At 40.6% G+C, this 25345-nt stretch overlaps 1 protein-coding gene across 3 annotated transcripts in view; it reads left to right on the plus strand.

Moving 5' to 3' along the window:
- Positions 1-25345, plus strand: part of WDR7 (WD repeat domain 7) — a 349222-nt gene that overhangs the window by 278903 nt on the left and 44974 nt on the right. For all 3 annotated transcript variants that reach the window (XM_045021793.1, XR_006580538.1, XR_006580539.1), the window contains exon 25: positions 3313-3412. In XM_045021793.1, coding sequence (XP_044877728.1) covers positions 3313-3412 — 100 coding nt within the window. The remainder of the gene's footprint in view (positions 1-3312; positions 3413-25345) is intronic.

A 25345-nucleotide genomic window follows, 5' to 3' on the forward strand; every position in this document is an offset into this window, starting at 1 on the left:
AAAAATCTGCTTCTAACATGTGGATTGTACCCAGGCAGTGGAGCAGCAGAACTAATGAGGGATACACACATACAAATGTTCAGATACCACTTGTTTGGTTGGTTGGTTTTAGTACATATTTTTCTGCGAGAATAAATATAAAGTCTTGAGTTTACTGATTGTATGAAACAGTTTTACAAAATTCCTGTGACAAATACTTTATTAAGTCTGACACAGCTGGTGTAAAATGTGGGTATGAATTTAGCTAAGTGGTCCCCAGCCATATTCACTGAATATCATTCAACCTTACATACCTTATATCAAGTTCATATTCTTTAGACCTTGAGGACATCTGTTTGCCCATAGCATTATCAGTTCTCACCCAAAATACGCATTCTTCCCTCTGCATGGCTCCTGGAATGCAGTCTTTACATGTGGCTGGGCCTGTGTTTCCAACACCTTTTTTTACCCTTAATGAGGAGTGATAAGACAGAATAATTTCAGTGCTGGTCTTAACTGATGGATCTGAAAGCCCAGAAATCAAAGAAATTGATCAGGCTGGTACCAGGGAAGGACAATAAGAGGCTTGGTATTGAGGTTGGAAACATTCCCACTTCCCAGTGCAGTCAAGCAGTCAGAGATCTTCCCACCCACCTGCTGATGGATCTTGGGGATGGAGTGTTCTGACAGAGAACAGGACATAAGTTAAGTCTTAGCAGCTTTTTATGCTCTAATGCGCTATGTCCTTGACTGTGCAGGTCCTTTTAATAGCAATAACGCATGGCTGGAGGAGCAGTGGTGGGCAGAAGTTGTGGGAAGATAGGGCCTCCGAATTTTATACTAAGTTATTGACCTCAGCATAGTGTCCCAAAATTAGTTTCAAAGTGGGTAATAGGAGAGGGCTGTGGCAGATGTCAGTGCTACCACTGGTGGAAATAGGTATGAAGAACCTTCCCTGTGGGTCACAGTTCCTGCCACAGGGAATGACCTAGTGAAGGCATTTGCTTTTGGGGCACTGGGTCTCTGGGGAAATTAGATGATGGCTGTATCTGTAGGCAGTTGGAGCCTTGTGGTTTGCATTTGGGAGTACAGGGGCCTGGGATGCCAGGATATGTTTTATTTATCAAGTAAATTAGTTAATACGTATGCAACTGCATGCTTTTAAATTTATACTGGCTTTATGTGAGGTTTTCTGGACTGACGACACAAGGATGGACAACTGTGTGGCTGGTGCAGGCAGACAAGGCCAGACTGTGTCCTTCTCTTTCCTGAGTTGCAGCAGATGCTGGGGCCAATCTTGTGAATCCGGCCCTAAATTTATGCACTTACTCCTTCAAAACAGAGACCCAAAAGTATAATCCAGACTCTTCATTCCCTTCAAGCCCTTTACCCCAGTGGCACCCCAGATAGCTCAGTGATTTGAGCATTGGCCTGCTAAATCCAGGGTTGTGAGTTCAATCCTTGAGGGGGCCATTTAGGGAACTGGGGTAAAAATCTGTCTGGGGATTGGTCCTGCTTTGAGCAGGGGGTTGGACTAGATGACCTTCTGAGGTCCCTTCCAACCTTAATCTTCTATGAATCCACTTTTTTACAGCCTGTTATGTGCTGTTTTTCTTCCGGACTACCATTTTGCATCATAGAAATGAGTGCATGATTGTTGTATTTGTATAGTTGATGCAGCACTCTAGGTCCTTCAAGAAGAAAGGTGATATATCAGTGTAAGATTTTGTTAGTGGTGGTATTTTAAGCCATATATATGGACAGAGCCATATTTTTACAGGATGACTAGCAATCTCACATAGAACCTGCTAGAATGAGATTTAACTATCGAGAATATAATAATGGGCGCTTTTACTTTTTAAAGGTCTGACTTGTGTTTTATCAAAAAGGTATTCTGAAGTTCCAAATAATTTGACTTTGGAATAAGGAGATTGACATTGTGTGTCATGTTAGAGGTGTAATAATTGTCTGGACTTTGAAAGTGACTTTGTTTTAAAGTAATGCTGTGCTCATGCACTGCATAAAGTATCATGTGACATTAAGAAATACATCATAGTTCTCAATTCTTTCTCAGCTGGAAGAATATTATTGCCCTTAATACCTATTGTGATTCATAGCTTCTTATGTAAAGATACTGTCATTAGTTCGGCAGCTTTTTCCTTATCTTTTTTATTAATCGTGTGTAACCGAGTGGCCCTCACAGGCACCTCTTGGTGATCCTTTGCCTCAGTTTCCGTTTTGAGTTCCCAGAAACTCTATGGAAGCATGTTCTCAAGTCAATCAATATAACTTATTAACCAAACATAGTACAAAAGTCCCAGAGCATAGTCAATATTACCCCAGTGCAGTACTCCCAGAGTCCTTAGAATCACACATCCTCTTGGCCATTTAGATAACACATACTTGGTTCCAATATCTTCTGCCACACCCAGACTCATTGCAAATCCTCCTTCATCCATCTACCAGAACAGCCACTCTAGCCCTTCCTTCTGGGATCAACCCCACTCTTCCCAGTGGGAACTCCCATGGCCTCTCAACTCGGACCCTCTCTTAGGCCTCAGCTCTGCAGCAAAGATACACCAGTGAGCAAACCCCTCTGCTGTTCCCCCCTCCTTCAGACCACTCTGACCCTTGGCTCTGGCTCTCCTGCCATCAACCCTCTCCAGCTCTTGGGGCAGGGGAGAGGAGACCAACAAGAAAACCCCATGCTGCACATCTAACTTCAACACTCTCCCAGGAACCTCTCTTTGGCAACTCGCATCTCCTGCTCTGTCTCCTGACACACTGGATCTTACTTGGTCTCCTACAGCCCCCTAGGTGCCACCCTGCCTCTTAACTGGCCCATCTTGGAACTTGTGGACTGAAACAGGAGAGCTGCACCCAGTTTCATTTAATGGGCAGCAACATCCCCCCTTCCCTCCCTTTACATCCTGTCTTTCCTTTCTGATGTCCAAGCAGAAATATTTTGGTACTGTTCAGTGCAGAAAGGTTCTTATTTAACCATTCTGTATCTAAGAGTTGTCAGTCTTTGTTATTTTATTATAACAAAATTCTCATTTATTCAAATATCTTATAACGCCTGTGCATGCTGTTACCTAACTTGAAAAACAAGTGTCATAAGTCCTGAGATATAAAATGTCTTCCTAGAGTGCTGCATTATTTTATTAGGAGTCAGTTGGGGGTTTTTTGCTAAATGAAAAGTATGTTGGAGACTAGTAACCAAACGATAGCCTAATAAAATCTCTTCAAGCACTAATATTAATGACCAGTTAACTTTCACATCATGACAGCAGGTCAGATCTCACCTGTTCCTTGTTATAATGTTCAATGCAGGTTCTACATGGTCAGCTATTATGAGCGGAGTCACAGAATAGCAGTTGGAGCGCGCCATGGTTCAGTGGCCCTGTACGACATCCGGACTGGAAAATGTCAGGTAAATAAATCATTGTGACTTTCTCCCCACAGTGTGTGTGGAAGTTATTGAAAGGAAAGAGAGACTAGCTCTGCGCCAGTTGACATGCTGAGCTGCTGGAACATTATGGAGAATGCTAAGGGGATCAATAGTTTAATGAAGGACTCAAAGTATATAGAGGCCTACTGTCTTCATTCACTGTGACTGAATGGCTGCCATAGATGGGTTAATAACAGAAACCCCAAATAAGGTGTTACTTGTGGCAAACTCCTCTAAAATAAATCTCTTGTATTTGAATTCGGATTTTATATTTGTCTGATTTTTCAGTATGAAGAAAATGTATTTATTTTTTTCTACCATTCCCCTTTATAAAATATACCTGTATTTCAATTATATTAACTTTTCTGGTATTAAACAAAATGTGTAGTTAGATGAGCATGATAATGTCAACCCAAAACAATAGGTTGCACAGTCAGGTTATGGTTCAGAGTAAATTTTTCAGTCTTTATATTGGAATGATTGGGACTTAGTTGAATATTATTTTGTAGTTGATAATTTTTCATAAAATAGAATTGTTCATATTCTCTCTTATTATTGGTAATATGTTAAAGTCCTGGTAGAATTCCAAAAGCTTTTAGATTAAATGTAAACTAATTATTTAAACTAGGGCTGTCAGCTAATCGTGGTTAACACAAGCGATTAACGCAAAATAAGTTAACTAGATTAAAAAAATTAGTCATGATTAATCGCAGTTTTAATCCTACTGTTAAACAATAATATAATATCAATTTAAATTTATTATAAATATTTTGGATGCTTTTCTACATTTTCAGACATATTGAATTCAATTACAACATAGGATACAAAGTGAACAGTGCTCACTTTACACTATTATTTTTATTACAAATATTTTCACTATACAAAAGGTAAAAGAAATAGTACTTTTCAGTTCACCTCATACAAGTACTGTGGTGCAATCTCTATCATGAAAGTACAGCTTACAAATGTAGATTTTTTTTTACATAACTGCTATCAAAAACAAAACAATGTAAAACTTTAGCGCCTACAAGTCCACTCAGTCCTATTTCTTGTTCAGAAAATCGCTCAGACAAACAAGTTTGTTTACATTTACAGGAGATAATGCTGCCCGATTCTTATTTACAATGTCACCTGAAAGTGAGAACAGCATTTGCATGGCACTGATGTAGCTGGCGTTGAAAGTATTTATGTGCCAGATGTGCTAAACATTCATATGCCCCTTTATGCTTTGACTTGTAGATTTTTTTAAAATCTTTTTTATAGTGCAAATATTGATAATCAAAAATAATAATTAGGGCTGTCAATCACAGTTAATTCACTCAATTAACTCAAAACAAATTAACGCATTATTTTTTGACGAGCGTTAATCACACACCAGGCTGCCGTGCTTAGGGGAGGCACTGCTGCATGTTTCTGCGGCACGGGTGCCTCTCCTCCCACTGCTCTGCTCCACTGCTGCTCCCGCCTCCTCTCTCCCTTACCCATGGAGTCACCCTCTGGCCAAGCTGCTCCTGACTGGGAGCCTGCCTCCCGTCTGCTGTGAAGAACGGGGATAGGAGGTTGATGTCGAGATGTTTCCCCTCCCCTTGCCCATGTACCTGGTCGCTGTTGAGCTGGCAGTGGGGAACAGGGGGAGCCTGTCTGCTGCTGGCTCAGGAGTGAATGCTGCCAACAGCAGCTGTTGCTGGCTGAAAAAGCATTCAGGCTCCTGAGTGCGGTGCTTAAAGAGACAGCGCTCCCCCAACACACACGCGCACACACACACACGCACACTTCCCCCGCAATACACACACACTTCCCCCCAAACACCAAGAATGGTATTCTGTTATTGTTTCACAGTGCAATTAAAACTGCAATTAATCACAACTATTTTTTAAATCTCGCAATTAATTATGATTAATTTTTTAATCATTTGACAGCCCTAATTTTAACTACTTTTTGTTTTGTGGTTTTTATTTGCTCTTTCTAATTTTGTGTATAAATATAATGATGCGTGTAGTTTCCAGATAGACAGCCGTGGAGACTGAAATCCTCTGTTTATTTATAGAACAGGAAAACAGCAAAGACAGTGGTACATTTCCTCATGCTTCCTCACTTCTTACCTGGAAGGACTACCTCTAGGAGTAAGAGGGTAGTTCAGTGTCCATTCCCAGCATCTGATCCTTGACTCCTCAGCTGAGATTACTAGCAAGGCTGTCATTTGTGGTAGTATTTATTACGTGAACATCTATCCATTGGGAATTGGTTTGAGTCTGAGATCACCAAATTTCTTTTACAAACAGCCATATGAGGGCAACAGACTTTATCAGCTGACAACCTAGAGGTGAAAGCCTCCACTTCCTATTTCTGATCCCCTCAGCCATCAGCTCCTTTACATATCCTGTTTGGCTTAAATATTGAATCAGTTCCATAAGACTTGCAAAGCTTTAGTAACATACAATCAGACTGACAGTTGACATTTTTAAAGTGATTTGTTTGTAATATCACCTGAAAGCTAAAGAAATCACTAGCTCTGATTATGTAAATCTCCTGGCCTTTATGGAAGGCTAGCCTGGATTTTAATCATTGATTGTGTTCCATCACTACAAACTGTGAGTTATTTTCAACCCTGTTATCACATCAGCCTTGACGTATCAAACCATGGGAGGCTGTTTGATCTGGATAATGTTATTTCTTGCCTATAGAAGCTATCCCATTCTGCAGTTTTCAGACCCTGGCTACGGCCTACCTTCTCACTGCAAAGGCACAGTCAGTTCCTTCCTTTTCTCTCAAAATATGTTTTCTTGACCCTCTTTGCCAAGCGTGCTGTGAACATTGCATCACTGTCATAGTATGGCTTTGTATTGAGCATTTCTGTCCATTCAGAAACTCGTCATGACATCTTTGCTATGTACTTGGTTTCGCTGGAAGCTGGGAGTGAAAAACCCAAAATAACCTCTAAGTCTGGGTCTCTCTTGCCTGTGAGATAGCCAAATATACTTTTTATGCTAATTTTTAAGTATTTAACCATCCACTTCACTATAGCTCCGTTGTGCCTGTATATTCTCATTTAAGGAGAATGACAATGTACCCAGTTCTTTAATTTAGCTACTACATTTGTCCTTCAACTTTATATTCATTTACTAAAATGACTCTTGGATAAACATATGGGTATTTTTATTTCTGAAGTAACTCTAATTTTGGGAAATATGTCCCCACAATAGGATTTCCAAAATGTTCCATAAAATGTCTTAAATTATCTACTGGTCTAAAATAGTTAAAAAGCATCAGAGGTGTTGATAGACAGGCTAGTTAAGTGCTTACAGCTACATGTATGCGTGTGGTTGCATCTGCAGTTAAAATCTTCCCTCTGGATTGGTTTGCCCTTGGTTTGGCAGACATGCTAAAGTATCTTATCTTACTGATATACCGCCTTCCCTCCCCCCCCCTCCATTCTTTTAGAATGCATTCTATATAATAACCATTGGCTTTGTTGACAGAGATTGTCTCTGGCTAATGTTTGCAAGTCATTTATCTATAAACACCCTGTTTTTATTTTTAGTTGACATTTTAATTGTATTAGATTACTGGAACCTAATCCCGATTTGTTTCAATAAATGGTATGAAGAATACTGTAGTTAATTGGGCATTTTAGTAGAATATTAAGACCACCTGTTTCCTTACTGTCCTTCAGACTCTAAATAAATCATGTGACGGGGCAGATAATTTTGGTTGGCTGGGAAGGGCATCCAGAGTAATTAAATATTACCATTTGCAGTTTTGATTTTTTTTTTTAAATATCATTTCATAATATCAGAAAAATTTGATTAGAGGGGAAAACAAAAGCCATCAGTTGACTTCAGGCTTCATGTTCAGAATCTGATCATTTGAGGTGCAGCTCACCCCATGTTGCCTATGGGAAGGTGCTCAACATTCATGGAAACAAAACCCTCCATTTCTTAATATAGATAATTTTACTACAGCTAGAAAGAGCCTTCTGTGATGCGGAAGAAGAGGGGAAAAGAAGTGGGGCAACAGGAGAAAGGTTAGCTTACTGAAGAGCAGAGGAGATATGTATAGGCTTTGACTGGCTCTACAGCTGAATCCTGTAACATTTTTTAAAAGAGGAAAATGTCTACCATCAGACAGGAAGGATGGGAAATATTGAGAAAGACCGTAAAAAACAGTCCCCTCCAATTTCCTCTTTCACTTTGCTTATTTAACATATTTTGGTGACTCCAAGGGTATTTTGATCCTGAGATAGATATTAAAATGGTGCCTGATTTACAGATTGAGGATGAACAGAATAGTCTTCCCAGCGATGAAAATAGGGAGTAATCTGATGACAAACTTATATTATTCCAATTTAAAGATTTAAGGGTTACATATTTATAAGGATTTGTTAGTCTTTAAGGTGCCACAAGTACTCCTGTTCTTTTTGCGGATACAGACTAACACGGCTGCTACTCTGAAACCTATATTTATAAGGGCTCTTCTGCCTGTCTCTTTATGGAATTATAAAGTACACACAGAAGGTGTTTGAACACTTACTTGAAGGATGCTTCCAGAATCCAGCAGACCAAAAAATATTTTTTAAGGAAGAGTTTTAAAACTTCAGAAACAGTTTTGAGAGCAGAAGACTTAAAAGTACTTCTGGCCCAGGCAACTTGTCTGGTTACTGCAATAGTTGCAGTGAGAGCTGACTACTTAAGTGGATAGAAAAATTTCAGGTGCTTTTCCAGAACTCTTTGCAGCGTTAGATCTTAATGCAGACGCTGCTTATTACATTCTATGAACAGTCATCAGAAATTTGGTATTAACATGGTTTAGACAAGGGCCAGCTGTTATTGTATTGAAAAAAATGTATTAACCGTGTATCATTTAAAAGTGAAAACCTTCATAGCTACATTTTCTCTAAAGCTAGAGTCTGCAAGGGAGAATTTGCCCTTGCTATGTGTGTCAATGTTGTTGAAAATATAAGGCTTTGTCAACACAGGAAAGTTTTTTACCAGTTACACCAGTATAGTTGTACCAGTATAACACCCTCCCTTCAATATGGACACTCTTATTCTGATATTAAATTGTCTTTTTTAAGTTTAGCTTAAGCCCCTTCCCAAGCAATATAGACTAATTTATAGCAGATTAAGAGTGTCAAGGTGGGAGTAGGTTATACCAGTATATCTAGATTAGTTTAAATTCACACCTAGAAAAAAAACTGTATTATATAGACAAGGCCATTGTCAACTTCCTTTCTGTCAACTTAGACACCGGGTGAAATCCTGGCCCCACTGAAGTCAACGGATATTTTGCTATTGATTTATGCATTTGGGATTTCATCCATCTCCATCTTGTTCTATAGAAGCCAAGGCAGAATAATCAGATAGTTGTATCTGCTTTTGTAATATAAGTATAGAAAGCAAAAGAAAGAAGTCCATGTAAATAGCTAAGGCAACTTCAGTGGGCTTCAGAACAGGCCATTAAAGAGCAGCTACAATACCATTGACAAAACATCAAGAGGCCAGTATTGATGAGATATGTAGAAAGTTTAGTACATTTTCTGAACTTCAGTGTTTGTGAAATGTAGCTGTGTTGCTCTAAAAAGACACTTCTCTTTTGCATACAATGTATTTGTAGCCATGTCAGTCCCAGGATATTAGAGACAAGTTGGGCGAGGTACTATATTTTATTGGACAAACTTCTGTTGGTAAGAGAGAGAGCTATGTGTGGCTTAAAAGCTTGTCTCTCTCACCAACAGAAGTTGGTCCAACAAAATATAGTACCTCGCCCAACTTCTCTTTTGTTAAGTTTCACAAAGAGCTGAAGTTAGAGCTAGCAGTAGTACTTTAGCAGTACTCACACCTCTCTTTGGCTATCTGGGTACAAACGACAGTTTTTCACTCTTGGGTCCTCAAAATCTGGCACTTAAATCCATGTCTACACATTTAAATAAGTAACATAGTTTTCCCATTGAATTTAATAGGAGCTCTAGGTGCTCAGTACCTAGTAATTAGGCCACATAACTATATGCACTCAGTTTGAAAATGTTAGTGTTGTTATTGTTATAGAGCTTCCTGGATTGCCATATGTGAAACTGCACAGAAAGGAAGCTATGTTCTTACTGTAAATGTCAGTTCATTTGATTTTTATATATATGCTAATACAGGCCCTTTCTATACATAGTTCTGAGTTTCAAGAAAGAGATCTAGATTGTTGAGTTTAACAAACAATCAAGTATCAGAGGGGTAGCCGTGTTAGTCTGGATCTGTAAAAGCAGCAAAGAATCCTGTGGCACCTTATAGACTAACAGTCGTTTTGCAGCATGAGCTTTCGTGGGTGAATACCCACTTCGTCGGATGCATCCCACTCCGACGAAGTGGGTATTCACCCACGAAAGCTCATGCTGCAAAACATCTGTTAGTCTATAAGGTGCCACAGGATTCTTTGTTGCTTTAACAAACAATGTTTTTCTAATCATTATTTAATAACTTAGCATGTTGAGTAGCTTGCTAGCTGCTGTTCTTGAGGAAAACACACAAACAGACGACATGCCGTTCCATCTGTTCTTAAGGTTCCCATGGAAAATCTCAACCTCCTGTTGGTGAGAGATGGATTAGCAGACTGTCTGGATTGGCATATATGTGACCACAGAATTTGCATCTACAGCAAAGAAGACATTTTAGTGTATTTCAAAATTGTTTGAAAAACTTCCTCTTTATTACAATCCAGAATGTGTTTATAAACAGACCATATTTGTGTTGACTAAAATACACAGATGTGTTTCTGTACTAATATCATTTGGAGTACAGTTCCGATTATATGCTACATTTTCTAGCAGACCATAGTATATTTCAGCTAACAGCACTGGGGTGGATTTTCGAAGTCTCAAATGGCAGTAAGGAAACTCAGTGGTAGTTAGGCATCTAACTGCCATCTGTGCCTTTGAAAATCTTTTCAACTTTGTATAAATCCATACTTTGGTTAATATTCAGTACAGTATATCAGTTCCAAAGGAATAAGATACAAATGTGAATAATAGGTCCATAATATAAATATTTACATATCATAGCACACACTTTAAAACTTCCGAAGGCAGTGTTATGGTGTTTGCTGTGAATGCCTATTGCAGTTATGTAAAAATATTCTCATTACCCATGAAGCCATTGAAAAATTCACATTTTTGCTGGTATTGCAAACATCAATCTATTCTACATCAGATTTCCACTTTTTTCACAGAATAAATTCCCTTTCTGACTGGATACAAATCTAAATCTGGCTTTGGTAAACCTTGTAGGTCCAAACTCAAAGAATATTTTGGGGAGAAAATTACCATTTTTGAGATCAAGTGACTAAAACAAAGCTCAGTTAAACTGTGATGGCCGCTGGGAGTTGCTTGCACAATAGATATTTAATATACATCTACAAATTCTAAGCGGGAACCACCCTCTTCTATGGAGACATTGGCAGAGAGAGGGCAGAAAACTCTGTGAGGCTCAGGACATCCTCTGTAGTGGAGGATAAAGTAGCTGTGGAGAGGATAAAAGGAAAGATTCTCTCGTCCCCCAGGACCAGTTAAAGAGGGTAATCCTTGATCTGCTGAGACAGTAGACATCTTGCGTATGCCCCTTCTTGAGGTTTTTTCACTGGCTTCCGTTGCCTTAGCAGTCTGGCTACTGAAGGAGCCATTCCATCATTGTCTTGTGTAGGAATGGCTGTGGAGGGGACTCTGTATGAGTTAATGTTGCTTCTCACTCCCAGATTTCCACATAGATACCTGATGGTTGAACAGTAGATGCTGATCTCTTGATTCATCCATTCCTGCCCTTAAAGTCGTGTGGAGGAAGACTCACCATAGTGTCCATGGGGTCCCAGGAGAGCTGGAGGGGATACTGCTGCAGAGATCACTCCTCCCTTTCCAGATTGTCACAGGGAATTCCACTCACAATAGGTCCACTCCTCCTATGTTAGCAGTGGGAGCAGTTCCATCTGTATGATTTTATTAAGCAGTATAATTTACAAACATGGAAAAAAGCCTTTAATGATGCTGTAACAAGCTGTGTTCCAAAGAATACTGTTCAAAGTTGAAGACTCTGTTATAGCAGAGCTCCCAGTACAAGTTTCATTTGGTGTATTTGCTGTTGGTTTCCTGTAGTTAATTAAAAGAACCTTAGAGTGGAGACATTAGCTATTACAGTTCCTCTTTTTCTCTCTCAGCAGCAGCATGCTAGGATACAGTATGTCAGAGCAGAATTGATTTAGGAATTCTGGATCTTTAAAAGAGAGAAATATATCAGAAATCCTCAAAAAATCTTTGCATGCATTTTCTTTTTTTATCTTTATGGTGTTGGTAATGAATGAGGCATAAAGAAAATGGTAGCACTTTACTCTGCACTTTAAAAAATTATCGTCAATTAAAAAAAAAACTGTAAATGCGGTCATCCCTTCATATGCAGTTATACTAAAGCAAGCACCCTTCTAAAGTCCTGTTTGTAGTAACATATGTATATTGTTTCTTTTTAATTTACTTAAATTGCATTTAAGATTTAGCACAAAAGAGTGTGGTATTTTTTCATACACTTCATAATATAGTTGGTAATCGTGCTCAGCAACAGAACGAGGTGCTGTCCGTTGTATATATTCTGCTAGATGCAGTTATTAGATTTCTGTGAAATAGGGTGTTGTTAATGGTCAGGATTTTATTGTCTGGTTGAAGGAAACAGGGAGGCACTTCAACTTTGAAGTCAGAAACAATTATTTTGTATGTATTCATTTTTCCTTCCAGCATATTTTTATTCAGGTTTTGGGAAAGATGGTTGTACGCAGAGAAATTACATCTAATGATTAATACAATGATGGATGTGGAGAATCACCTTTTCCTTAAGAAATAATAAATCAACATTTAGTTGTGATGGGTTTTTTACTTAAAATTGTGCAATATTAGTGTCACACATTTAACTAGGTGTCATTTATAAAAACTACCTGTAAAATATTGACTCATAGTACCAATAATCTGCATTACGATATTATCCTTTTTCTTTCTAATAATTAGTTATTTTGTATCATACATAAATGTATTAATTTAATAATTTTTTTCCTGTGCATTACTTTTTAAAACATTTGGTTACAACATTTAAAATATTAAATGTTAGACCCTAAATTTATAAAACCTGATGCATTTCAGCCATATACCTAGAATTTAGAACTGTTTTGCATTTCAAGTGTCTAGCTATAAAACACTTATTGCTTTTAGAAAGCAGTCAGCATCCCTATTGTATTACATCATAAGTATTCCAAATAAACATCACTTTCTCTCTTCTAGTCATTGTTTATAATTTAGTGTAGAGATGATCTGTTTAATCGTGTTTCTCTTTAGCTACATAGATTTTTAAGCATATTTTAGACAAAAAGTATAGATTCTTTATTTTAACTAAGTATTATTTTTACAGTCCTTTTGCTTAATGTCAGCTGCATATAAATTTTGAATTATTTCCCTTTTTAGGATGCTTTCCTGCAGTGGTAATAGTGTATTGTGGGAAGTGGAACAGGGTAGTGTCCTTCCCATGGCTGTATTGATTTGCCCTTCAGCTGTTTGCAGTGCATAGAGAACCTAGGGCCTTGTTGTTGATTATCTACACAATGTCTCTGTGAACATTATTGACCCACTGCCGCTTACTGCCTGTGGCTCTTGATTTTTCACACCGTCTCCATGACACTCATAATAAAACATACTATCTTATTGCTACTCAGCTCTGGAAGCCAACTGATCTAGCCTTAGAACAACTGCTACATTTCTGGAGAACATTTATTGTATGTGGAGTAAAATGTTGTAGCAATTTTAAGATTGTGTCTTGTGCTCTGTTTTAGCAGATCCTATATACCAAGGTTCAACACCACACTATAAAATTTTATTTTGTTGAAAGGAAAAAGGGGCTTACAAGTCGTACACTGTATTTTTGAAAAAGAGAATGAAATTGTACATGTGGTTGTACCAGAACTACTTTTGAAACATTTCCCTAATGAAGGGCACTTCAGAAGAGTAAAAGATAAAGAGACCTGGTGAAGATGTTAATCTGAGACAATTTTCAAAATCGTAGAAACTTGAGTGATGGCTACTAAAATAACTAGGATAGATAGAAATCTCATACATACACTTTGCCTTTCACTTAATTAGCTGTCAGCTTTTAAAAAAAATTACCAGTACATTTTCTGTAACTTGATTTTGTAGTAATTTATAATAGTCCACCAGTGTATTAACACTATCATAAGCTGTACGTTGGGCCATTTCTGTAGAATACAATAGTATATTTTTCCATAAAAGGGATTATTTATTGTTTACCTGTAGTCAATTCTGTTATGTTTGGAATTTGTACAGTGTTTGAGGCTACACCTTCTGAACCTAGCGCTGTTTAAACTGGACTAAATTAATAGATACCTTTTTGAAAGACATTTTGAAAAATGATTGCGTTTATTCAAGTTTTGCTATTGTCTTGACTTAATTTTTGCTTTGGTACAAAAAGAGTGTTTTGTGTGAATCGGAAAAAAATAACAAAAAATTATTTTAAAAGAAATATTATGCTCAAACCGTCATTATGAAATTTTAAAAGATGGACTTCTCTTTTAGTTAGTAAGGGTCTGCCCAGTTTCCCCCGGTGATTAGCAACCCTTCTGTAGAGCACTAGCTTCCAGGAAGGACCATAGTACCTTGTAAGATTAGGTTTTCTATTCTATTTGTGCTCTTGCACTGTGTGTTAACATGGGATCTGTGCACCATCCAGAGGTGCATTAAGTAATTTAACTGGCATTGGTTACGTATGGTGCCTCTCCCAAGGGGGAAAATGGTGTATGGATTATTTTCATGGATTTGAAGGCCAATGGGACCATTATGAGCATTTAGTCTGACCTCCTGCATAACACAGACTGTAAGACTTTCTTGAATTAATTCCTGTGTAAAGTCCAATAGCTGTGTTGAACTAAAACATATCATTTAGAAAAACATCCAATCTTCATTTTAAAATGTTCAGTGATGGAGAATACCTTTAGTAAATTGTTCCAATGATTAATTACCCTCACAGTTAAAAATGTGTGTCTTACTTCTAGTCTGAGTTTGTCTAGCTTCAACTTCCAGCTATTGTACCTTTGACTGCTAGATTGAAGAATCTTCTAGAATCAAATTTCTGTTGCTTATGTAAGTACTTACAGACTGTGATCAAATCATCCCTTAACCTTCTCTTTGATAAACTAAACAGATTAGCTCCTGGAGGCTTTCCCTACAAAGCATGTTTTTCAATCCTTTATCATTCTCGACACACTTCTCTGAACCCTGTCCAATTTATCAACATCCTTCTTGAAGTGTGGACACCAGAATTGGACATAGTAGTCTAGTATCAGTCACTGCTAAATCCAGAGGAAATATAAACATTTCTACTCCCACTTGATATTGCTCTGTTTATGCATCCAAAAATGTCAGTAGCCCTTTTACCCACAGTGTCACACTGGGAGCTCATGTTCCGCTGATTATTCAACATGACCCCCCAAGTCTCTTCCAGAGTCGCTATTTCCCAGGATAAAGTGCTTCATCCTGTAAGTATGGCTACCTTCTTTGTTCCTAGATATATAACCTTGCATTTGGCTGTATTGAAACGCATATTTTTTGCTTGCATTCTGCTTATCAAACAATCCAGAGTGCTCTATAGCAGTGACCTGTTCTCACTGTATACCACTCCCCAATCTTTGTGGTGTCTGCAAACTTGATCAGTAATGATTTTATATTTTCTTCTAGGTCTTTGATAAAAATATTAGAATAGAGCCAAGCACTAATCCCTACATATCCCACTAGAAACATATCCACTCGATGATTCCCTGTTTTTAGTTGTCTTGAGATATATCAGTTATCCAATTTTCAATCGTTTTAATGTCTGCCATGTTAATTTTGTATTTTTCCAGTTTCTTAATCAAAATGTCATGTGGAACCAAGTCAAATACTTTACACCACAGCTATTATTTTTATCAACCAAACTTGTAATCGCATCAAAAAATGAATTCATATTTGTTTGACAAGATCTATTTTCCATATACCCTTGTTGACTGGCATTAATTAATTCTTTATTAATCAAGTTCTGTATCATCCATTATGTTGCCTGAGCTTTATGTCAAGCCTACAATTATTCAGGTCACCCTGTTTATCTTTTTAAATACTGGCCCAACCACCCATTTGTTCTAGTCCTCTTAAATTTCCCCAATTTTCCAAGACTTATTAAAAATCCACATTAACAATTTACAGAGCTCCTTGGCCAGCTCTTTTAAAATTCTTGGATTTTGTTGTCATTGCGAAGCATTATGCATTTTTTTAAATTGTGGCTTTTTGCATTTGGAGTGGCAAGGGTTGACATTTGAGGTTGTTCTTATTTCTAGAGTACATTCAACAGTTCAGAGCCAGCCCCTGAAAAAGTTCCGTCTCCTTCACAAACAGTCTTCACCCTTGCAGTAACTCTTCTATTGTGCCAAAAGAGTGGAGTTAATTACAGTTTTAAATCCTAGATTATCAAGTAATCTGTTTGCATATTCTGAGCCCAAATTATTCAGAACTTTAGAGATGAGGATTGAGAATCTGCAAATTGAAAACAACTGAACACACACATACACATGACCCCCTGTGGCCCAGATCCTGAGCATTGAGTACATTGAGTAAGATCTGCTAACATGCCAAAGAACCCAATCCTGAGCTGCAGGTAAAGAGTGCTCGGTGCAGCTGAAGGGAGGACAGGAAACAAAGGTGGCTTTAGGCCATCTTTACGCTCCCCTGATGCTAGGGCAATTTGGGTGATTGTTCCCCAGAACATATTAGGGTAACCTAAAGGTTTACCTAATCTGTGCCGTTTACCAGCAGTTCCCAGGAGTCATTCCAGCAGTATAGGGATGTCCTGACCATGGCCCAATGCCAGAAGATTTGGAAAGTAGTGATGTAGGAGCTGTTGTCATAGCTCGGGGTGGCTAAACTTACAGACACTCCAAGGTGCATACAACAATCTTCAGAAGTTCAAGAGCTGGAGTGTGCTTGCCTGGGCTTGGGGCTGCAGCTGAGCCCTGTGGGGCTGAAGCTCCATCAGGCACCTCCTGCCCTGCAGAGCTGAAGCCCCAAGACCCTCCTCCCTGCTGGGCAGAAGCCAGAGATGATGTGGGTCTGGGGCCACCCAGATTTTTGCCAGAGTTTGCTGCCCCGCTCGGTCACATTGTGCTGCGAGTCCCCCTCCCTGCATGGCAGCTGCTGGGTCGACAAGCTGGGAGCTGTGCCTTGGGTAGAGCAGCGGCAAACAGCTGGGAGCTGCAAGGAGAACCACTGCTTTTGCTGCTGCTTCTCCTCAAGGAGATAAAGCAGCGGCTCCTCCCTGCAGCTCCCACCTGTCTGCCCTTGCCTCTCTATGTGGAGCTAATGCCTGGGAGCTGAAGGGAGGGGCCACTGAGGGAAAGAGGGAGTGTGTGATTCAAGCTATTGTGTGTGGGGGGGGCAAACCTTTAAATTTTGCTCCCTCCCCCGGTCTCAGCAGACACCAGTCATCTCTGGCAGAAGCCCCCGAGCTCCCTGAGTCTGGTAGATGGAGAATGGCGGGGCATGGGCATGTGTGCTTGGAGCCACACTTCAACTGTAAAAGAGCCACATGCAGCTCATGAGCCACATTTTGGCCATCCCCATATCTCTCAGCCACCAGAGGATTCCTTTTATGAGAGGGAATCTTTCTGGGGCAGAATTCTCATGTGTTAGGGCTGCATTTTAATTAGCCCCAACATACTGCAGGATTGAGACATCCAGGTGGGCAAAATCAAGTCTGTTATTCACATTAACTTTGAAAAGTTTCTTTTTAGTCATCTATGTGTGTCACTCCTACATAAATCAACAAGGAAAGATCTTAAATTCATAAGCACATTTTTTTAATTCTAGGAATTTTGTGATTAAATTTGTTCTTAATAAAATTCCATGAAAACAGTAGTTGAATAGTGTTTGTCATTAATTTTTTATGGTATTAGTAAGATAGTTATTAACAACTCTTCTAGGATTTTGTGATGATTTACAATGGCTTTCTATCTTATTTATGTAGGAAATGCTTAATAAGGGACTCATAAGTTGCAATTATTTTTCTCATGTCTTTTTGAATGTATTGATTGTAAATATTTAAAACGTGAGTTCTCTTCGTTGAGATTGCCCCAATAAATCACCTGTTTTGTTTCCATATCCTAACTACATGAGCGCACACAAGCACTTCTAGTTCAGATAATTGCACGTGAGAATTCAGATTTTGCTAGTATTTGTGCATGTGACTTTGATAGTCACTTTCCCCAAACACTTTTTCCAGTGAAAGAAACTTAAAAGGGGCAAAAACATGGCTGAAATGAATTCATCTAAATATTTAAATTAATATTTGCTGAAAATATTTTGCATTATTTCCCAAGTTCCACCCATTGTTATACATGCAGTTTCCCTTCTGAGTTGACCTTTAGGCTGTCTGTGCTAGGAGTGTGATTTCTTGGCTTGTGTACACATTCTCGCGCTACATACAGTGGGTACCTACCTTCTTCCTGGTTCTGGCCCATTCTCTTCCTCTCTCTGCACTGAGCTGAGGGTGGGAGTGCACCGAGCACAGGACTGGAGGTGAAGAGTCTGGCCAGGAGCTAGAATGAGGGAGGGGGCTCATTGTTGGGGCAGGAGGTTTGGGTGTGGGGCACTTACCTGGGCAACTCCCATTTGGTGTGAGGGGTGCAGGTGGGAATGTGCGGGGTGGGGGTGCAGGAGCTCCTGTTTGGCGCTCAGAGTGGGGTGGGGATGTGGGGGGTGCATTGGGTAGGGGGGCTGGGAATGTGGGGGAGGTGCAAGAGTCAGGGCTGAGGGCATGTGAGGGGAGTGCAGGTGCCAGGGCAGAGGGGGGGCTGGGTATGTGTGAGGGTGCCAGAGTCAGGGCTGAGGTCGTGAGGGGGGGTGAAGGAGTCAAGCAGAGGGCTGGGTATGTATGAGGGAGGTACAGGGCTCAGGGCAGGGACCTGGGGGGATGTGGGGGTGCAGGGCTCAGGGCAGAGGGCTGGGTGTGTGGGGGGGGGGGTCAGAGCTCAGGGCAGACAGCTGGGTGACTGCACCCCTCGGAACCCTCAACCCCCCCCGCTCCTTGGCCCCTGAATACCCCATCCTGGGACCCCACCCCCTATCTAAGCCTCCCTGCTCCTTGTGCCCTGACTTCCCCCTAGGATCCTACCCCCTACCTGTCCCCTGACTGCCCCGAACCTTATCCACACTCCTGCCCCCAGACAGACCCCTGGAACTCCCATGCCTATCCAACTGCTCCCCGCCCCCTGACAGGACCCCCAGAACTCCCGACCCATACAACCCCCCCTGCTCCCTGCCTGCCCCAACCCCTCTCCACACCCCTGCCTCCTGACAGGACCCCCAGAACTCCCGACTCATCCAACCCCCACAGCTCCTTGTCCCCTGACCGTCCCCTGACCACCCCCTCCAGAGACACCCCCCCCCACCCTAACTGCCTCCTCGGGACCCTCCTTGCTCACTGTCCCCTGACTGCCCTGACCCCTATCCACAACTCACCCACTGACAGACCCCGGGACTCCCATGCCCCATCCAACCCCCCCTGCTCCCTGACTGCCCCCTCCAGAGACCCCACCCCACCCCTAACCACCCTGCCCAGGATCCCACCCACTATCCAACCCACCCTGCTCTCTGTCCCCTCACTGCCCCCACCCCTTATCCAACCCCCCCCAGCCCCGGACCCCTTACCATGAGGCTCCAAGCAGAGCTAGATACGCTGCCCTGCGGGAGCATGCAGCCCCGCCCCTCAGAGCGCTGCGCGTGCAGCGGCAGCAGGGCTCTGAATGAGCGGGGAGCGTATCAGCCTCCCCACGGAGCCAAACACTGCCCCGCGGGAGCACGCAGCCCTGACCCCCAGAGTTCTGCGTGCACGGCGGCAGGGCTCCAGGGGAGGGGCTGGCAGCTTGCTGCTCTCAGCCGGGTGCTCCGGCCTGGGAGCGCGGACTCCGCGGCTTGCCGCGCTAGGAGAGTGGGGCCATTTGCCCACCCTGTGCGCACGCCTATGCTTCTGCTCCCTGCCCCCGCGGGGGAAGCAGAGGGCACAGGAGAGTGGGCTGGGCTGAGCAGGATTTTTAATGGCACGCTGGAGTCCCAGCAGGCAGCAGCGTGCCATTAAAAATTGGCTCGCGTGCCGTCTTTGGCATGCATGCCATAGGTTGCCGACCCCGGCTTAGCCGAATACAAACTTGCCTGAAAGCCTGTGTACATACTCAGCGTGGCCAAGCTGTGCCTCCACTGCCAATACCTGTGCTATCCCAGTTACTCTACTAGTGCAAGCACAAGTATGTTTTATCTGAGCAGGGGACTCACACCCCTAGTTGATAGTGTAGATGTAGCCTTCACCAATGTGAGGCTTTGAACTCTTGGAGTACAGTAGTATGTTTACAATGTACCGTAAAATATGTTCAGTGCAGTTCTTTGTCCTCCCAGTTGTTCAGTGAAGAAAAGATGGTGTTTGATGATATGAAATTGGTATCCCACTTAAACCGGAGTATTTCAGTAGGTTTTGTTGTTGTTGTTTTGGAACTGTGAAACCTCTTAAGTGTATGCAGGGCTTCCTCTGACTGAGTTATCAGGTATTGGAAAGGTTAAGCCTTATCATCCGCACAAAAAAGGTTGAGGTTTCATCAAAAACTTCCATCCTCACAACCTGTCGACCACAATTTGATGATTATTATTGATTATTTCACAGCCTTTCACTCACTCTCTGCCACTGCGGCCAGCCTTGATATACAGATAGAGCTGCAGTCCAGCTAAAATAAGACTCCATCTTGATAATGGACTGAGATGAGATACTGTTGTTTGATAAAGATAATTGATGTTTCACAGTGAATTGGAAAGCAGTTCTGAGTGTACCAGATCTGTGACTGTGTTCCATCTGCAAATATGGTACCTGTTTACAAAACAGAACAAAAGAACTATAGTCAAACATTCCGTGATAGCTTTTATAGAGCTTAGAGGTTTTTATTTTTAAAGAACTCTTCTTTTTAAAAACATTTTCCCATTTCTAAGCCATAATTGAAAATGAAATAAAGCAGCACACTGTTACTACCTTTGAGGGCAAAGAGAAGTTTGTTAAAATCTTGGGTGCTATTGATCAGATAACTTGCATACTATATACTTAAATTCTATGTTGGGATTATGATGGTTCATTCTCCTGTGAGCCTGGTATCTTAAGGTCAAAGCTAAATTTCATATTGACTTTCAATTTTTTAACATTTTACATATGCTGTGATTTAGTCTAAAAGCCCCATTTGAATTACCAATCATAAAATATTATGAAATCTGGCAAATGAAAGTCAGACATTAAATGTGTCTAGATTTCTCAGATCTCTCTCTCAGCTTTTACCCCATTCCTCTAAAATGTAGTGCATGCTCACTGTAACTGATTATATGCATTTGTTGACCGTGTGTCTTTCAGCAGCTAGATTTAAGTTGATTAAGGTATCATTCATCTTATGTGCTGTTCATCCAATTTCTTTAAGTCTTGTTATCACCTTCGTAACCCCCTAATTAAGCAATAAGACTTGACAGGGAGTAGGGTTATCATGAGATAATGACACCCCAAGTGTGTTATGAGGCACAAGGTTCAGCTGAGTGCCTCTAATCCTCTAGGGGTGTGATTATCTAATGATAAACATACCACATTGCAGCTCACTGATATTATTGCAGTGTTTTCATGCTGCTGTAGTTGTGGTTGAATTGCAATTTCCATTCCAAATATCATTTTTCATTGATTTTATAAAATGACAGTTTGATATACTCCGGACTTTGTGCAAAGTTTCAGCTCAGGAGAACATTTATGTATTAATTTCTTAATTCATTTTGTTATTGAAAGATATAAATGAGCAAAAAAAGTATTTTATGACAAGTAGAGGCTGTTTTAGCGAGTTGGATGCAACTGAACAAAGGGGGGATTTTAAATTCACAATGAAAATGAAAACTAAAGTTAGCAACTGCTTCAGGCAGTAATCTGCAATAGAAAATGTGGCTTTTCTTTCCTTTATAGGTGCACTTTGTTTAAAAAAAAAAAAAAAACCTAAAAGTTTTCATATTGGAAATAATGTTGTTCCTAACTCCTTGTTTTCAACTTTGATCATCAGTTCTCTCCAAAGCAAGTGTAAAAGTAAATCTTTTCTGAGATATTTTTCTGTAATTATCAATAAATTAGTGTTATGAGGGGAATAGAGGTATTGCAAGCAATTAGCCCACAACGTATGTGATCTTTATTGCTTTCAAAATTTGAAATAAACACTGTTCAAAGGACTGAAATTTTAAAGCCTGATAAATGGTTAATGCATTTATTGTTCATTAGGCTCTTTCTTAAGTATTTCTAATGCATTTAGTGTGTGCCTTAAACACACATCTATTATATAGCCTGGGACTGATCTAAAACATACCCAGTTATTGTTAAATTATATCATTTTTTGAAAACTTGGAATGCAGAAATTGGAGATATTTCATACAGTTAAATAATGTATAGTAGAATATGAATGATTCATTTTTTTTAAGGAAACTGAATTCTCCCAGAACTATGTACAGAGTTGGGATTATGATACAACCCAATTCAGAGTTAATGCTGACTTATTGTCTGGCTATGCTGAAAGAAGGACAGGAGACATTTAACATGCGTTTAATCAGGCCACAACTTTATTATTAGAGGTCTGGGACTACCGGACAGATAAAAGTGTACAGTGCAGGTAACCCTGTGTTTATTCCATAATTACCCATGGGGCTTTTACCAGCTCCCCTTCTTTTTCCTTTCAGGTCCCTCCAACAAATTTATTGCCAGGACCTTACCATACCCAGGGGGCTTCCACCAGCTTCCCCTCTTTTTTCATCCAGGTCCCTCCAGCAAATCCATTGCTGGGGCCTTACTATCCACTCCCCTCATAGGAGGGTTAAGGTGGGCTATAAGAATGGGGGGTTGGCTCCCTGCCGTACCAATCATAGGAGTCCCCAACCGCCACCTGTTCGTTCCTTTAACAAACACCTCTTTTTAAGTCCTTTTACAAGCCATTTATCTGGTCACTGTATACTTTTCCTATGGAGTACCTGCAGTGAACATCCACCCTACACTTAAATAATGAGTTGCGACATATGGCCTCCTGCCCTTCATGCCATGCATGAACAGAGCCCTTCCTGAACCTGCTGTGGGGAAGGCGAAAAAGTCCTCAATGCACCTAAGCCAATATGGTGGTAAGGGGAAAATTCCTTCCCAGCCCCCCTAACAAAAAGGGGCGGCTAGCATAATGCCCACAGCAGGTCTTGACCAAATCTGATACTTTACCAGATAAAGGGGAGGGAGAGTGGGTCCCGCTTCAGACTGCTCCCTGTAAAAGGGAATCTGCAGCCCAAGACTGCCCCTTTTAAACCCTGCATTCCTAGGGGATGAGTCAGTGACCATGCTGTCCCCTTTTGCAACAGTTTTCATCATCTCCCCCCGCTCCCTCCAACCACAAAGCATTGTTCCCTTCATTTGGCCAGCCAGCCAACCACACACACACACACACACACGCGCGCGCGCTTAAAGATGCAGGGCAGTCATGTGCTTAGGTCTTTTTTTCCCTCTCTGTTCAAGTAAATTACAGACTTTGACTTCATGTTAGTTCAACTTTATATAGTCCTTTACTCTTGTCAGTTTGGCATTCTCTGTATATACATACAATAGGTTCAACACATGTTTGCCATATCAGACTCTTGAGTTTTCTGGTTAAACTGCCAAAGAGAAAAGTGTTTGAGTATAATACCAATATTTAGCCACTAGAAACCACTCTGAGATCACCAAATGCAGTCAGTGTCTCAAGCCACTGAATTGTTGTCTTTTCCTTAAATGGGTACCTGGTTTGTTTGGGCACCTGCTGAGGAACTGGATTTTAAAGAGTGATCACAAGAGCCTGGCTGAGCAAGATGGTTAGAATTGCCTGGTCTCTTATTGTTTCATCCATAACCACGTGGGCACCAGAAGGCTGGAGGCCTGGGTGGGAGGCCTCTTCTGCCTTTTTGCAGACCTCTCTCTCTCTCCCTTTCACTTGCATCTTATTCTGGAATAAGTTCCCTTTGCCCTTAAAATTCTCAGAGAATTTTTGTTAAGGAAAGTTTAAAGTGAATTGACGGGTGTTTTTTGAGAAATCTAATGTTTTTCCAAAAGAATATCTCAAGTAATTTGGTCTCAAAACTTCTGCTTTGTTTTGTACATTCTTTCTCAATAAGTATTCATGCACTGCCAAGGTTGGGTAGGAAAACTTTTACTTATTAAATGTAAAAACATTGAAGCTGCTGTGGGAGCTACATGAAGAGGTCTATGATAATAAACACCAGGAGAGGTGTTCAGAAGTTCTAAGCACCATTAAAGTGTCGACAGAACTTTCAGTTTGGTTAGAAAAGATGTTGGGATATGAAATTAGGGGAATGATATTTGGTTATACCCCAGGGAATTATGCGCCCACATACTTTTACATATAAAACGTATGACCATGCATTGTCCCATAATATTGCACAATATCCCTTAATAGAGAAAGACTGTAAAAAATGTTGGCTCACACTGAGGGTCAAGGGAGCATTGATCAATTTTGCCAGAAAATGCCACAACAAAGATTGCACATTGCAAATATACCAGAAAAGGAGAGTAAAAGATTTTCCTAGACAGGTATTTGAAGATGGCAGAAAACTCTTGCAAAATGTGCAATATTGTTCTGGACAATCAGAGGAAATCAGCAATTTCAAACCACCTCCCCAAATCACAGAAGTATTTAAAGAGAAAAGCTTAATTGTAGGTAGGATCACAAAAGATGCAGCATACACTCTCAGCATGTTTCAACACAAGCACAGTAGCACAATGTGAGCGCCTGGATGTTGTCTGCAACTGCGTCTTAACTTGTGCCACTGCAAACATACTGCTATCTAAAATGGACCGTTCATTCGTACATCTGTTTCTAAACACTCGAATCAAGAATGGTGGTGCAATTCCAGGAGGTTACCAGCTTCAAGATGCCTATCTTATAGATGTCTACAACACTGAGAGAAATAAACTTAAGGACAAAGTGAAGGATAACTACATGTTAGTTATATTAGATTAAATGACTGACAATGAGGGCCACTATGTACTTAACATTTTACTCGCACTATTGTTGAAAGGTGGTTCTGGAAAGGTGTCTTCCTATTTTGCTGACATGCACTTCATGCAGAAAACAAATCACAGCACCATATCTCAAACAGTCATTCAGACTGCGAAGTTACGAAATTGCTTACAACAATGTGGTTGTCTTTGACACAGATAATGCTTTACACATGAAAAAAGCTTACAAAACTCTACTGTCTGGGCCTTATTCCAATGGCATCCACGTAACATGCCTTGCTCACACAATCAGTCTGGTGGGGGAAGGTTTTCATAAGCCATTCAAGGATGTTGATGCACTGGTAAAAGCTTTCTCACAAATGTTCTATATGGCAAGGGGGGACAGGAAAATGAAATACTTAAATTACCTTAGGCAAAAAGTTCCCAGTCAACAGTGGCACCCAACCCAGTAGCAGCTAGGTGGAACAGAAAAACAATGAGTCTGGTGGCAGCTTAAAGACTAACAGATTTATTTGGGCATAAGCTTTCGTGGGTAAAAAACCCACTTCAGATGCATGGAGTGAAAATTACAGGTGGTTTACTACTGTTCAGTATCATGAAAAGCACTTTCAATATTATTGCAGCTTTGTTGAAGAAGAAATGGGTGTGGGTGTGTGACAACTCAGCACCACATTCGTGGAAACTTGGAAAAAGTGCTATCAGATGAAACCCAGTGTTTAATGGTGAAGATCAAGTTGCATTTTATCAATGAAATGTGCAAGTCAGTCATTGACGT

This window comes from Mauremys mutica, chromosome 6, assembly GCF_020497125.1.
Source record: "Mauremys mutica isolate MM-2020 ecotype Southern chromosome 6, ASM2049712v1, whole genome shotgun sequence".
In the NCBI taxonomy this organism is placed as follows: Eukaryota; Metazoa; Chordata; order Testudines; family Geoemydidae; genus Mauremys; species Mauremys mutica.